Source organism: Periophthalmus magnuspinnatus, chromosome 21 (assembly GCF_009829125.3).
Source record: "Periophthalmus magnuspinnatus isolate fPerMag1 chromosome 21, fPerMag1.2.pri, whole genome shotgun sequence".
NCBI classification, from domain to species: Eukaryota; Metazoa; Chordata; class Actinopteri; order Gobiiformes; family Gobiidae; genus Periophthalmus; species Periophthalmus magnuspinnatus.
The window spans coordinates 14,272,368-14,288,914 of NC_047146.1; the positions used below are offsets into that span (position 1 = coordinate 14,272,368).

The 16,547-nt window shown below is 37.5% G+C and overlaps 1 protein-coding gene across 2 annotated transcripts in view; it reads right to left on the minus strand.

Annotated features, from left to right (window-relative positions):
* Positions 1–597: 597 nt before the first annotated feature.
* Positions 598–16,547, minus strand: part of csrnp3 (cysteine-serine-rich nuclear protein 3) — a 37,088-nt gene continuing 21,138 nt past the window's right edge. For both annotated transcript variants that reach the window (XM_055230832.1, XM_033986963.2), the window contains exons 2-5: positions 12,144–12,324; positions 5,100–5,359; positions 3,830–4,126; positions 598–1,736 (exon numbers count right to left, since the gene is read on the minus strand). In XM_055230832.1, coding sequence (XP_055086807.1) covers positions 684–1,736; positions 3,830–4,126; positions 5,100–5,359; positions 12,144–12,300 — 1,767 coding nt within the window. In that variant the 5' untranslated portion in view covers positions 12,301–12,324 and the 3' untranslated portion in view covers positions 598–683. The remainder of the gene's footprint in view (positions 1,737–3,829; positions 4,127–5,099; positions 5,360–12,143; positions 12,325–16,547) is intronic.

A 16,547-nucleotide genomic window follows, 5' to 3' on the forward strand; every position in this document is an offset into this window, starting at 1 on the left:
AGATTTTGTTTTTGAAATTTCATAAACTTGACCTGTCTGTGTCCCCAGATACGAGGTAAACATGTTCAAATCAAATACAGCTTTTTCTGATAACAATTATAATGCTGGTTTATTCTTAACTACAAAAACACTGGACATGATCGCCAAGTTCTTAGTTATAATTTGGTGTTTCAGTTCCAGAGATGATTATCTAATCAGAAGCAGAATGAGCCTCACATGAGTCTCTCAGTTGGGCTGCCAGCGCTGAAATCCCATTGGTTTAAACCTAAAAGGACTCTGTCTGATCTGAACGGTCACTATCTAAGCCCCAGCACCTGAAGCTAATCATGAATCAGTGCTAGTGCAGCGTCTGTAGCTCAGTGAGTGAATTCTGGAGGTTCTGAGCTTTCACATGAGGCCTGTCCATGTACTGAGGATGATAAAAGTTAATATGTGTAGGCTCTGGCAACTCAGGTTCAGCTGTGATTGTAGTACTTAAAAACAAACATTAAGAGCGCAGGCTACATACAGTTCTTTTAGTGAGATAACTGAAGATAAAATGCATTCATCACATCAGTTCATTGTCAAAAATCGGCTTGGGTTAACCTAACAAACCTACCTTCATTTTAAGGTATGGCGATGTGAAAAGGCCATGACGCATCTGCTTTAAATACCACTTAATGTAAACTGACCACAAAGAGCTCTTAAATGGCTGTGACTTCTGGACATTGCTCTGGTAAAGGGAGGCTCGGAGAAGTGTTTGTGAGCAGGGTTAGATCTGAATGCCCATTACACTCTTTCTGGGTTTGCTCTGATGCTAAACAAGTCGTGCTATAGGAACTCTGGCTATTATTGTTAAGGTAGAAATGATTTGTATTGTCGGTCTGCTCTACGAAACCATTCTTTATTTCCTTTTCTTGATCTGGCACGTAATTGGTTAGCTCCGTTGTGTGAGTCCCGTTAGTGAGGCTGTAACACTGGTTGGTCGAATACCGCTCTTCTGTTTGATTTGCAAAGTTTGTGTACTGTTCGGCGGCCATGTTGAATTGCGTCGCGTTGCTAGCTTGATCCGCAAATGCTTCTCCGTAAGGTTCGCTAACTTGGCTGCTACTTTGGCTGTTGGGAATTGCGTTTGCTAGCTGATAGTACTCGTTTGAAGAAGAGTTTATCAAATATGAATTCCCGTTAATGTGGTTTTCGTCATTGTAACATAGAACAGAAGTTAGCGGTGCGACGCTAGTTTGGTTGGATAAGTCTTCCTCAAAGTTTTCAGTCTTTTGCTCATCTTCGTCATCCTCGTCTTCCTCCTCAGAGTCACTGTTGGCTAAACTTTGCGTACTCGAGTCGGAAAGTCCGCTACAAACGCTGCTACTTTCATCTTCATCGTTCTCCTCTTCTTCCTCATCCTCCTCTTCATCATCCTCATCTTCGTCATCCTCTTCGTCGATGGCTTCGTCCATGTCGTCCGTCGTCGCTTGGAGATGCATGGCAGCGGGAGGGGGGACCGTGTCAGATAAAGTGTACTCCAACCGGTGCTGCGATTGGAGGAGAGTGTTGTTGCCGTTGTTGCCGTCACCGTGGAAACCGTTGGTGGGCGTGGCCAGCTGCTGCTGTTGCTCGCGGCTCTTCTCCAGCTCCAGCTTCATTATGGTGTGCAGGAAGTGAGTGCGCACGCGGATGGGGTTGAATTCCACGCGGCCGGTGGAGTTGCTGCAGCCCTCTTTGGTGCAGCCGCAGGGGAAGGACATGCGATCCACCTGGACACAACACACGAGTTATTGTTAAGGCTTCAACTGTTTTACTTTAGATAGAAAAGAAAAATACAACTTCTTTCCCAGATTACTGCTGTCACGTTCATAATTATGTGAATGGAGATTGGTTGTCCTTATTTTGTCTTGGTTTAGCATTGGTAAGCCCTGGATAAATCTCTATCCCATAATTTAGACATATTTATTTCGATATAAGTGATATAAGTTGAGGACAAAACCCTGGTTGACTCATTTTTTCTCAGTATTTGAAGTAAAATATAACTTAAGTCAAATATACATTGTTTTGGCAAGTAAAGCTTACTAGCTCTAGCGAGTTTAGTCAGAGTAATATCTTCCTCATAATCCATTACTGTGATTTATTATGTCTTCTTTTTAGAAATGATCTAAAACTGAATTTCATAACTGGAATCTAATTGCTAATGAACAGTTTATGATTATTATTAGACTAACCACATTACTATACCAATATGGTGTGTTGCTACATCTCCAGTGAAACCTGGTTACGCCACTGTCATACATCATACAGTATCCCTTCATCTAGTTTGTGCGAACACCTGGAGAAACAGGTTTAAAATCACTGTGTTTTACTTGAATTTACAGTGAACCTCCTTCTGTCTCACAGATATTTGTCCATTACCTTGACGCCTTGACACATTTGCATTTTCACTCAGTTCATTTCAGCGACAGATGCAGCGAGCTCTGACTTTAAACTAAGAACAAATAAATATTCTGAATGAATTATTTAATTTCTCTTGCTTCAAGTCTAATCAAGGCTATTGCTTATTTCATGACTAGATTTTTTAATCACAGCTTTTTCATTCATTGCAGATCATTAGCAAAAGTGGAAAAGATGTAATAATTTCAATAGTTTAATTCAGACATTTTGTCCCATGTTAGTTCACACAAAGTCACATTTATTTTTTATTTTGATGAGGCTGACTGTTTTAACCATCATTCATATTGTATACTGCCTGTGTCACTTTGTGAAGAAGGATAAGTTAAAGTCATAATCCCAGGCATCCCAGACATAGCAACAACATCTCCCTGTGTCTCTATGGAGACAAGTAGATGACATAGCTGCCACCAGGGCAAATTACATATCAGTTCTGTACGAAGGTTTTTTTGTGAAATAAAATACCCAAATTGGAATAAAAGAAAATATTACACACACACACACACACACACCCACACACACACACATATTATGCAGTGGTGCTTTAACTTTGACTATACTTGACAGCGACTTGTTAGCCTCATAGCAGAATTGTCAAAGTATTTTTTCAAAGTAGTCAGGAAAACCAAAAATGACTGAGGTGGCTCGTGTTTTTTTTGGCTGTGAAAAAATTTCTGATTGACCGAGGATGGATCTACAGATGCAGCGGGATCTGGAGAGTAGAATGGGACAAAAAACTCAATCTGGCAAAAAACTTTTGCAGTTATGCTATGAAGCCATCAATATTCATTCCACTTCAAAATGAACAATACATACACCACCAGTCAAAAGTTTGGACGCACATTTTCATTTATTTTTCTTCTTTATTTCCATTACACCATAGATTTTCACTGAAGGCATCAAAACTATGAATGAACAGATGGAATATAGCAAACTAATAATAAACTCAAAATAATTCAAAACTTTTTTTTAGGTAAAAAAAAATAGCCTCCATTTGCTAAGACGGTGCTTTTCACTTTTGGGATTTCTTGAGACCCTGACAAGGCACACCTGTGAAATGAAAACCATTTCAGCAGAGAAGGCTGTCAACAAAGCAAAGGGTCGCTACTTTGAGGATTTGAATATAAAATCTAAAAAAAATAGGTATTTTCATTTCTTTTTCTTTGCTACATAATTCTATACATCTTACATCATACATTTGATGCCTATATATGTATAACATGTATATAACATGTAGAAAGTAGTAAACATAAAGAAAAAAACATTAAATGAGGGTGTGTGTCCAAATGTTTGATAAGTAATGCATAAATCTAAATATGTATTATTTTGTGTGACGAACATGTTCTAGTCACAATATGTATTGAGTATATTTCATTTGAACTGCAGTCTCCCCCCGTACAGCCCGTACCTGGCACTTGATCCCCGCGAGGCTGCACGCACAGGTCTCAGGGTCACAGAAGAGGCGGCAGTCACAGCCACAGTCCTCGCGTGACACCCGGATGGCCCTGAGCTCATGTTTCTCTTCCACGTCGATCTTTTTGACCCCGGATGAACGCAGCAGGGCACGACGCTTCTTAGTGGTCAGTGGCTGCAAGAAGAAGTACTCGTCCACCTCTGTGTTGTCCAGGTCAATGTCATCGTCCGAAATGTCCTCGGCCGTGAGAGAGTTGGCCTCCTCTGACTCCACTGTGCCGTTCTTTGTCAGCTGAAAGGGAAATATCACACATGTAGTGGTTTAGGATTTTGAAAGACCATAAAACAAAATCAAAATCAGGTTATCCTCTGACTTAAATAAAACATTTTACGTGCAGTAACTTTTCTACAGTATATTACTGAATGATTAGATTTCTCACAGACATTGGCAGCTTATACAATGTGAAAATATATTGTTACAAAAGTAATAACTTCTACTCAGTTTTTAGTACTATTACTAAAATTATTAGTACTAATACTATTAAATAAATTAAAGGCAGGTAGGTATTGAATTTAGGTTTAACTGATAATAATTGTAATACTGATTTATTAATAACTATATTACAAAAGCACGGGACATGATCAGTGCTAGTGCAGCCTCTGAAGCTCAGTGAGTGAATCCTGAATGTTCTGATCTTTCACATGAGGTCGGTCCATAAACTGAGAAAGAGACAAACTTGTCTGTGTCCTCTATCTGCAGGTTAAGGCACTGGGAACCCAGGTTCAGCTGTAACTGCATTTTCAACAGTGCAGACCACACACACAGTTCCTTTAATTCCATCTCACTGATTTCATTTTTCATCCTCATTTGGCATCTGCCAGTTAATGTATTCATTTATGTATGAGATTTGAATTAATATGAATGCAGCTATTGACAGTTGATATTGTGAAAATTGACAATATGCAGAATTATGCAGCTTCTTATCACTATGAAAACATAAAGAAAATGTAATGTGTGTAAAGTGTAAATGGCATTTTGATGAATTTTATCATTTTCATCAATACCCTTCAGCCTTGACGTTTCTCCTGCTACATATCAATTTTTAATTTAACTTTGTATAATAAAAAATATGGCAAGGTTGTATTTGCAACATAGCCTTGTTATCTCAGAACCTCAATTCTCAAAGTAACAGATTTTTCACTGATAGAAAAAAGCATGTTCATAATTAAAATAGAATAAAATTAAAATTACAAAGCAGATCCACCTTGAGCTTTATAGAGTTAAGCTTCTCCTCTTTGAGATGGTCTCGTAGCATGTCTCGGTGGATCCTCTCCTGCTCCAGAGCAAACTCCCCCAGAGAGTATTGTCGGATCCAGCTGTGGCGGCTGGACATGCCCAGGGTGCTGCCCCCTTGACTGGGCACGCTGGTGAAGCCCTGGCGCCGACTGAAGTAGTACACGGTGACATTCTCAAACTGCACACGCCTGTTCCTCAGACGCTTCTCCCGCTTCAGGATGGAGCCAGCTGTAGAGAACAACACATGTGAGTGAGTGCGTGGGAGGAGGAGGGACTCACCATGTATGAGATCTTTTGTTTAAAGCAGTGGCTCTTAATTTGTGGTAAGGAGGTTCTACTTCAATTGTAATATTTTTATTTTTACAATTTCATCTCTATTTTTGTCTGCTTTGGGTTAGTCCTTGTTTAGAACTACTGCAGCCATGGAGCAGTCGCATTTTAGACCTGGTTCAGCTCTTTTCAGGAACACCTTGCTATCCATGGGTTTCATGGTGATGAAAATACAACAGTGACGTCCGAGAATTAACAATTAATGAACAAGTTGAATGGTCAAAAGTCCTCAAAATGTCACCTTTAACAGGACATTGAAGCCCATTAATGGAATAATAAAATAACTATAGTAATCAGGATTACTATATTTATGGTATTTCACCAAAGCATAAGTTTGTAAAGAATACATGAGTTTAAAGTAATAAAAACAAAATAAACTTAAATCTAACCATTTCACTAGAATATTAAAATATAACTAATGATTTAAAATGAAAATGAACATTCAACAGTAAGGCATGGGTCAGCATTTACTTTATAAATATCGAATGTATATTTTTCCACTTTTCAACAGCAATTCCAACATTCTCAACCTCCTTACAGAAATCCGCTTGGCTTTCACGGTTTCAAAATTCTGGTACTTATCTATTCCAATGAGGAAGTGCTGTCCTGAAATGCCTCATATATTGCACATTCTTTCTCTGGATGCATCCACAGTGCTACTCCACATCTCAGCCCGTCTGACTGCAGCTTTCCCGGGAACTATTTCATCATTCTGTGTTTCGGCGTGTCTTTTTAAGAAGAGAAGAGTGAGGTGGGAGGAGAGGGGGGTTCGCGAGGGGGGCTGAGATGGAGGGAGCGATACTGGGGCATAAATAATCGTCTCTACACATCCGAGTAGCGCCACAGTTCACCCCAGCACCAGACAGACTCCCTCTCCCTTAGACAGAAAGGGCATTTTATTAGCTGCTGGTTTTACGGTATTGTCATTGCAGCTTGGGTTTTAACATTATGAGCTTTTAAAACAATAAAACCGAACAATTTTCCACTACAGATTGTATTTGTTCTGCCTGACTAAAAATACAGGGTACATTTACAGGGTAGCTTGTTCTGGCAAAATGGTTCAATAAAAGAGCATGGAAAAAATATTGAGTCCAATTGTGTGAAGAGAAGTGACCACAAATGTCCAATGAACAAGCTACAAAAATATACTCCCGATTACATCAACCATATAAACCCAGTCAAACCATTAGCAAACAATAATAATCATAATAAAACAGGCGGAAAATTGAACTTATAAACAACTGTAACTATATTTGCAGATATTATGAAAATCTCCTATTGAAATCACCTCTTTTTTCAACAACATATTTTGAAATGCCCATATTCAAAGCCCCATCATGTAATATTTCAACCAAGAAGAAAGGTTAAAATAAAAGCGTTTATTTCATTACCCGTGTTTTATTACCTTAAAAAGCTTCAATAACAAGCAGCCTTATTGGTCTTACTGACAGTGGGCTTGCCTCTCTGCTGATCTGACCAATAACTTGGCATATTGCTGCTTGTTTCCATAGAGATGTTACTACTTTGGCTGGACTGTTCCTCAGAATGGCGACATAGGTTTGCTTTAACTTTCCTTCTCCATAGAGTCAGGTAGAGCATCCACCACTGGAAATATCAACACGATGCCGCTTTGAAAAACCTTTTACTTTACCTTCTTTTATCTATTTTGCCATTGTTCAGCTTAATAAAGAATAAAAAATAAAACAATGTGCACGTCTTCTGCTAATCAGTAACAATTGTGCAATTACGAATATATTACTTTGATTACTGACGACAATTCTGATTATAATTGCCAGACCATATCATTATCGCATTAAAACAACAACGCCATGTAATTCTGCACCATAGTCTCTCCATTCATAACAGCAGACAGCCACTTAACCATGCGGACTCCCCCTCCCTGACCTCTCCTCTCCCCTAGCAGCTGTGAATGACACCCGGGCCACCCTCCTCCTTTAGGGACCCGGCACCCTACGCCTGCCCTCCAAAATCCACTCCACGCAGGGGAAGAGGGAGGAAGTGGGGGGGGGGTCTCGTCAGCTGAGCGCACGTCATTCACGCTGACACATAACAAGCCCATTACTGCTAATATTAGAGCATCAACACTCACAAATATGACTCAGTTTGCATCTCTGGCTGCTAATGTCGTCTAAGCTAAATGTGCGCGGACTAGACGCAGTGTTTCCCATTATTAGAGGAGATTACGGTGCCCCTTCCCATAGTCTAAAAACTAGCTGAGCAAAAAAATGTTAAAACAAATTATACTTTATGCTTGTGTTATCATATAGAAGAATATAGAAGTAACCATTTTTTATCTGTAATCAAAGCTTTTTTGTTCAGCAGAGTCAATAAGTGACATTTATACACGGAAATATTGTATTAAATAAAAGGATTTAAATATGTATCGCTTATGCCACTATAGCCTTGGTATAAACCAGTGGGAAACATTGAGAAGCTTTTAAAAATCCCCCTAGGATTACACTGTGTACTGGTACGGCACTCAGCACTTAAGGATGAACCAGTCACTGTCCATTTAAGGTCGCTAATGGTTCAGGTTGGAAAACTGCCAGGCTGCAATTAAAAACAAAACAGCATTATAAAATCCATACCATTAACCTTGTAAACGATATATGGTTTCAGTTCTTTCTAAAACAATCACACCAGATAAGATTTATATGCTAAGTCATGCAGTGTAGTTGTACATCACTAAAGATAATCAAATGATTAGCTTTTGAAAAGGGACAAGATGAGAAGAAAAAAACAATGATTCAATTTGTTAAGAGCACATAAAAAGATGTAGCAAAATAAATAAATAGGACAAACAGCAACCCTCACTGCCTAATAAACATTTAAAACACTGCACTACATCGCAGGGTCAGACTACAATTCAGTTTTTATCACTATAGGAGCTATACAGGGAAACACACAGTATATAAACATAGCCAATATCTTGAAATGGTAAAAAATTGATTCACACCTCTAGGCTAGAAAAGCAAACTCACTAAACAAGGCAGATAACAGAAATGTTTAAGTCCACATATTGAATCAACTGGTAAGACTCTGAGATCCATAGGCTGTCTATAACTGTGTTGCCATGATAATAATTAAAATTAAGAAAAACACCATGGTACAGGTTTACGTTGTCAGCTTGGCCTTACATTTGGCAGGTGTCTTGAAGAGCCCTTAAAAGCCCTTGAAAGCAGCAGCAATGGCACAAACAAAGAGCAGGAGTCAGTCACTTGTCAGATGTGTAACATGTTTTTGTTTTTAATGTCGTCATTCCCAAAAGGCAACACTGGACATAGACACTGAGCTGGTGTTTTGTTGTTGTTTTTTTCAGAATAGGCGTGACATAGTGACTCATAGTGTAAAAAATATTATTATAAAACACTTTGAATGCCTTGAAAGTGGAAAAGTACCATATAAAAATGTGACAATTTACTATTTAACATTGTTCAATAGTATAGACATGTTAGCATCTATAGTTACTTTTCCTATGCATGGCGTTATTTGTACTTGTACTGTATTTTCACTTGTGACTTTTACGTGGACCATGTTTTATAAATGTGCTATATAAATAAACTTGAATTAGAGATAAATGTCGTCAACCAACAACTCAACAATGTTATTAATGTATGCTACTTTCTGTCACTTCTGCATGTGATGAGATAATGTGTGGATGACTTTTATGCACTAATTAACATTTATCTATATTTATCTTACTCTTTTTAAGTATTGTGCATATGTGTTTTCTGTATCTCTGTTGCTAACAGGCTACACTTGGCCAAAGGATTATAACTGAACATGAACTAAAACTAGCGCACTGACAAAAATGTTCATTAATGTGCACTGTCCTGTTCAGTTTTCAAACATATATTGACACTGTACCAACTTGATGTTTACTACATTGAGGAGGCATTGAGAGACAATTTAATGTTGGACTTGTCACGATAACACATTCTGAGGTACGATATATTGTGATAGAGAAATATTGTGAAAAACGATGATATTGAAACTACTGTATGCCACTGACGCAGTAAAAATACAGCAAGATAATCCCAATGAACCAATTTTCAGTAGACAATATCATTAAAAGACATGTGCTGCAGCAAATAAATAGCATAATTAAGCAATAATTACTCAGAGAAGTAACTGTTTTACCCCTCAGCAGCTCAAATCTTATCGTATTACAACAAAAGTAACAAAAACATCTCCCCAATATTGCTAAAAATATACCCATGATAAATATTGAGCCCCAAAATATATTGTTCCATCTTTCATATATTTAAATCTTTCATATATTTAAATCGATATTGTAATTGTCATGACACGTATAGACTTAACACACTATAGCCTTGACATATTATAAATTGACATAAAGTGTTAAACCGCATTTTGCAATTTGTCTGCACTGAAACAAAGAACCATAGGGCATGTAGTTAGTTGTCTCTGCTTTTATATGACAGAATCTTACCATTTCATATATGATAAAAGTCTCTACTTTCAACGACATGTAAACATTCTTTGTCGAGTGATGACAGCTATCCTCAAATATAATTAAAATTTACATTACTGTATGCTTTCTTACAGATTTACACACATTATAGAGCAGGTCTTTTCTCTGAGCCGATTAGCAGCTCCTTTCTCCTCCCCATGCTACATTATACAAGTCGGCCTCTCTCTCCTCTCCCTCACCTCTTCTATTCAGTCTGCTCGCCACTCTAATGCAGTTCCTAATGACAGACAGTGCTGCTTTATAAAAGGCCCATCACTCCTGGCCCGCTCCTCTCTGTTCCGAACACAGGCAGCCGCTCGACTTCCACAATACCGGATGCGAGTCAGGTGGAGAGCAAGGGCGTTATTGCTGTCTTGATTACAAAGAGCCCCGGATTTGTTTTCCCTGAGATGAAATGAGGAGATTCATCATTCTGTCAGGGAGGTTACATGCAACTGGAGTCTCGATGTGCATGTAAACGTCTCACTCCGACTGTGGCCAGAGATTGCACCTAATCGCAATAACACACCCAGATAATGTGGTTTAATAGGCAACTACTGTGGCATACGGAATGGTGTTCAGGTTAAGAGCAGGAAGTGGAATAAGTGTAACTATGTTTTTAGTATACTGCAAGACGCAACTATGAATGTAAAATATAAAACTATCAAAAAGTGAGATTTGAAAAGTATAAAAGATATAGTATAACTTTTTCAAGTAGTGGTGTCATAAGGAAAATTAGGCATGACTGTAACATACAATCAATGATACTCAAGAAATCCAAATGGAAATATAACTGTTCTAATACTGACACAGCGTAGTATACAGAGATAAGAACAACAACATGTAACTCTGATACTAAATACATTCAGTAGTTTAATTTTGTTCAACCTATTAAGTTAATTTAATTAGTGAAGTAATTACTATTAGGAGGCTCCTCCTTGCTATACAGATAAGGCAGACCTGAATGTATGCTAATAAGGAAATGGACTAGATTCTATAGCACATAAGATCATGCAAGATTTCTTGAAAACAATCTCTTAATTTGTACTCAAGAAGTGTTTATAGGTATACTCCTTAAAGTGACTGTATGTGGCCTGTGCTCTTGAGAGTTTTAAAAAAATGTATTACAATCACACCTCAACCAAGGCTGCCAGTGGCTAATCCTGAGGACACATACATGTCTTCCCCTTTGTCAGTATTCACCTTATTCCGGAAGTTGCAGTGGGCACCGCCATTGCCATTCGGGTTGTATTATTTTGCATGGAGCAGCCGATCTTGACAGTAAATAAGTTCTACATGGACTACAGAGCCATTTTAAAGCCTCCCAGAGAATTGGTGCATCGTTGACTTGTTGGTGCATATGAACATTAAACATTTCATACATATAAAGCTACTTTGTATCATATTTTAGTGGTAAAACTTTTCCCAAATTCTCTGCTTAACTGGAAGTACCACCACAAAGAACGTGCGGTTTAGTAGCATTTAGAAGCACAAGTGGGTGAGGTGGAAATAAAGCCAATATGGACTCTTGTACTGCAGCAGTATAAAGACTGATTAATGATTGGCTGCAGGTGCTGGGGTTAAGGTAGTGAGCATTAAGATCACAGAGAGTCCTTTTAGGTTTAAACCAACTGGATTTCAGCAATGAATCTGGCAACCCAAATGAGAGACACCAAATTATAACAAACAGCTTGACTATCATGTTCAATGTTTTTATAATTAAGAATAAATCAACATTAGAATTGTTTTCAGTAAAAGCTATTTGATTTGAAAATTTCTACCTGCTGGCTGGGGACAGGGTCAGGTTTATGAAATTTTAAAATCAAAATATGACATACACTTCCTTTAATTAAACAAAAACAATTGAGCCTGCATACGTCTAGAGCAGTACTTTTGACATTCATACTGTATTTTTTTTCTTTATTTATTCTTTATTTGTCAGGGACCATGTACAGATTCATTAACCTTACAAAAGAAGAGATGATTTGTACCAGATTTAGCTACTGCTACTTTCCATCTGCAGTCCCTGGGCAGGTGAACACATATTAAAAATACACATTTCATTACGATTATAAGACTATCTATAATAGACAAAGACAGAAGTCCAGTTAAATGGCTTAATGAAAGAAAGTGGTTGTAATTAGTTCACACTGGTTAATCTCTGGATGTAAACGGTAGTATACTGACGTGTGAATGGGCCCGAGGCTGCGGGGTTGACGCTGTCGCTGCTGTCCCCGCTTTCACTGCAGGACACCTCATCATCGGACTCACGCGCGGACGAGCACGGAGACGCCACCGCTGCCGCCTCCACCTCCTCAAATTTCCTCTTCAGTATTCCGCTCATGGCCCCGCACAGCTCCACATGTACCTGGGCGAGCAGAGCAGAGAGGCAGACAGCGCACATTATTTCACATCCACTTCAAGGGCCGTCATAATCCTGCACACACTCAATTAGCCAGGGGCCCCAGACCACCCCTCCCTGTACGCTAGAGTGCACACACACACACACACACACACACACACACACACACACACACACACCCCCACACATATATACACAGACACATATGCACACTCGCTCCCTGGGCGATTGATCACCTTTGCACAACGCGGATGAGATGGAAGGAAGAAGCTGCTAATTACACACTACAACTGCTTCACAGGAAGTCGATACACTTATAACTATAGAATATTCTTTTGTATTTGATTGTGAACATAAAGAATGAAGCAATGGATGGTTTGTACTCGCACAGACCAAGGTTAATTACATACTGAAATATAGTATTATGATAAGCTGAGATATAAATTATCAATAAAAACTGTAAGGAGAATGTGATTTTAAATTGAACTCAGATATTATTTTTATTTTTATACATTTGTATTAAAGCTATGCAGTGTCAACAAACCTCGACGCATTAAGTAATTGCTGCTTACAACAATAAAAGAAGTAAAGCAAAATCCTCCAAAAAGAAAGACCAAAGAAAGAAGAGAGAAAGAAGAGGTCAAACCTATACTTATAAAACATTCATTTAATAATAATGCATTTTCTAATGTCTATATTCTGTTGTTGTTGTCGTTGTTGTTGATGTTATCCATCAAGAAGAATAGCCATCAACACATAATTCCTTATCATAACTAGTCAACTGTAGCCCCATACTATACTGTTATAGTTAAATATATGATTAGTATAGCTACGATTTCTTGCAAAATTCACAGTGCAAAAGTGCAAAAATAATGCCAAGGTATTAGGGTTGTCAAAAGTATTAAAAATATCTAATATTAATTGATATTAATATTTGTATTGAAATCACATGCTCATTTGAGCAAGTATCGTTACTAAAAAAAAGTCACATTCGCAGGACAGAAAAGATCTTTTCCTGAATAGCTTTAGAATGATCTTGAGGTGTATAAGAACAATAGAAACACAATAGAAGTACATAGACTAGTATACGCCCATGGACCACTATGGAACATATCTGGACAAGGATTGAAGGATTACATAGACATAACACCACATAAAATAAAGTACTATTATTTAGTGCTGAAAGTCACACTCTATTGCCTAAAGAGAGAGCGTTTTTAATTATCATCATGGAATCAGTATAGAGTATCAAGTCTATACCTTAGTATCAAAATCAAGTTTGAAATGTTTGTATCGTGACAACACTACAAGGTATACAATCCATCACAGTCAATACAAACACAGACATGTATTTTAGATGAAACTTTCAAAACTATCGCAAGAAATATCATTATCATGCAGAATACATCTGAGCATGTAAATCCAAATGAGCATTCGAGTGAATTTGGATTTGATTTCAATTAAAAGAACTGTCAATGTTCTGTGCACCACTACCGCTGAAGTTTGTATTTGAACATCTGTCCAACAGTAAGAAAACATCACATACACGCGTCACTTTGGAATAATAACTCAGAATATTGCTTCAAAACAGACAGTGGTGCGCTTTGAAGTGACACAAATCTGCAACTCAAATGGAGGGATTCAATAATGATCAGAAAGGGATTATAAACACGGTGCCAATGTTCTTTGTTCAGAAATTGTATTCAGCCCGGACAATAGTGCATGCTTCTAAATGAGATATGTCTTTTTGTTATGGTAGCTTCACAGGTGCAGTTAAATATTGGTGCTTATGCTCTTCAGTCTGAGCTTTTGTGATGGAAGTGGTACGGAGCACTCTGGTGTCAATTGGTGGGGTTATTAACTGAGGCCGCAATTAGACAAACAAACAAGGACAAGCTCATCAGTCAACTACACTAAAACTAATGAGCAGAGTATGAGAGAGCGCTATGGGGACGGCCGACGCTACCGCTGTGTCACTTTCAATATTTGCACCACTCGCTTTGCCTTTGAACTGCTACAGTACAATGCCAGATAGTGTGAGAGCTTTTCACATCAAAAGAATCAAATTGTTTCAAAATGCTAGGATTTAAAAAATGATAGAATTTCACTGCTCATGCTCCGTTGAGGTAAAATCAATTTACACAATTTGGGTCAAAAACGATAATTGCTGGAATAAAATATCTAGAATCTTTTTAATTCTCAATCTAATTAGGACGAACAGATTATGATTTGGAAGTCGCCTGCCACAAAAAGATTCACGCTCTTGATCCCATCCTGAACTGTACCCTTCAGGACTTGTGTACTGTTGTGGAATTTCTATAAGCAAACAATTAAAGAATAAAATGAACTGAGAAGTTGTCTTGAATCAAAGAGTCTGATTTATTAAAACAATTGTGCACACTAAAGAAAGAGCTACCTGTCCCTGACGGAGCGTCATCTCACCCTAAGATGTGTCATTATCAGTACATACAGCATATTTATATCACACAGATAAGAATTACATGAACCAGAAATAGACCCATTAAAGGAGCAGAAAGCCAAACACTTCTTGTGACATAAGATGAACAGGTGACATCTATTGTGGTGTCTACTGCTCATCATACAGTGGACAGCAGAGCACAATGTTTTGGATCTCGAGGTCAAATGGATAAGATATAGTTTAACCCTAGAAGAACCAAGAAGATTTAAGAACCAAGAGGTCTGCAGTACCCATCTCATACACCAGCCTAAGCCCAGACAAAGTACAAATTAGGTAAAACACTGTAAGTAAAGATTTCCGTAACAGTACCTATCATTAAACTTCTTCTTCATAAATACCACATACTGTGATGATACAAAGAAAGGTTTTGCAATATGGCAAAAAAAAAAATAAATAAATAAATAAAATCTTTCTCCCTTGCACTGATCAAAAAAATAAATAATCCATAGAAATGTCTTTAACTGAAAGACTGCTCCTAACAACATGCTTACTGACCAAAGATTGGTTGTAGACCTCTCAATTTAAAAAGCCCTAAGCTTATCATTGATAATTTGAAAAACTCATTTAAATTCACTGGATTAGTCTGCTCTACCAAGAATAGTGTATACTTTACTTTCATACTTTACCTCTATATCAACAGCTACAGTAAATTATGCTACAGTTTTATAGTGTTGTTGTCTCTTTTGGTCGTACCATCATATTTCAAGGTCATCACGACATTACTTGAATGGTGAAATATTGTAACAAAAGCAACCTTTACAAAGAATATCATAAAATGTATCATTTAATTTATGTAAAACTTAATGAGTCATAAAGAGACATTTATTAGCCCACATAAAACCTGCTGCCTTTCTATTTTACATGCAGAGACTACATTATCACTTGTTTGATAAAGTAATAAAATTCACTAGCAGCTTGGGATGTTCTGTTTTTAGCACAGTAACTCCCTGTATTAAACCATATGTTTTTGTTTTGCCTTTTCTTCTTTGGATAAGAGAAGAAATCAATTGCCAAGATTGAGGGCACCAAGATGATTTAAAATTCCTACAAGCCCTGTTGCAATACCAAGCTTGTTATGTCAAATAGGGACATACCCCTCCAGTTTTTCCAGTTCCCATACCAATTCCAATACCACTGTTTTAAGTATCTGCAGATACTCAATATCAAAAGATACTAATGCAGAGAACAACAATACTAATAATAACTATTGTTTTTGTCCTTTAAACTAAAATAAAATAACACTAAACCAATCACTTATGAGACTTTCTGGGTCAACTACAACCACTAAATAGTCTTATTACATTAATATATATGTCAAACCGGGTGCCGATATCTGATGGCAGAATTGGATCGGTGCATCCCAAATGTTCTTCATATGCAATTGGGAAAACTAATTGGTCTCACAATATAAAAACTAAATTTTAAGACTGAGGATAAGGCATAATACTTGATATCACAGTGATCATAAAAGACATATTTTTTAGACAATTGTGTAATTTTTAATAGAAAATACTTTTCTATACTTTTTCTTATACTAGATCTGATATAGATCAATGCCATTCTTAAACTATTCAGGGAGATTTGTATTTTTATTTATTTTTTATTATCAATTAAAAATAATCAAAAACAATTATGAGCATTAAGATGATTACAAAATCCTACAAGTCCTGTAACAATGTTATGCCCAATATGTTCCTCACAAAGCCCATACTTGACATTACATAATCCATATAATCAGTGGGGCATACAA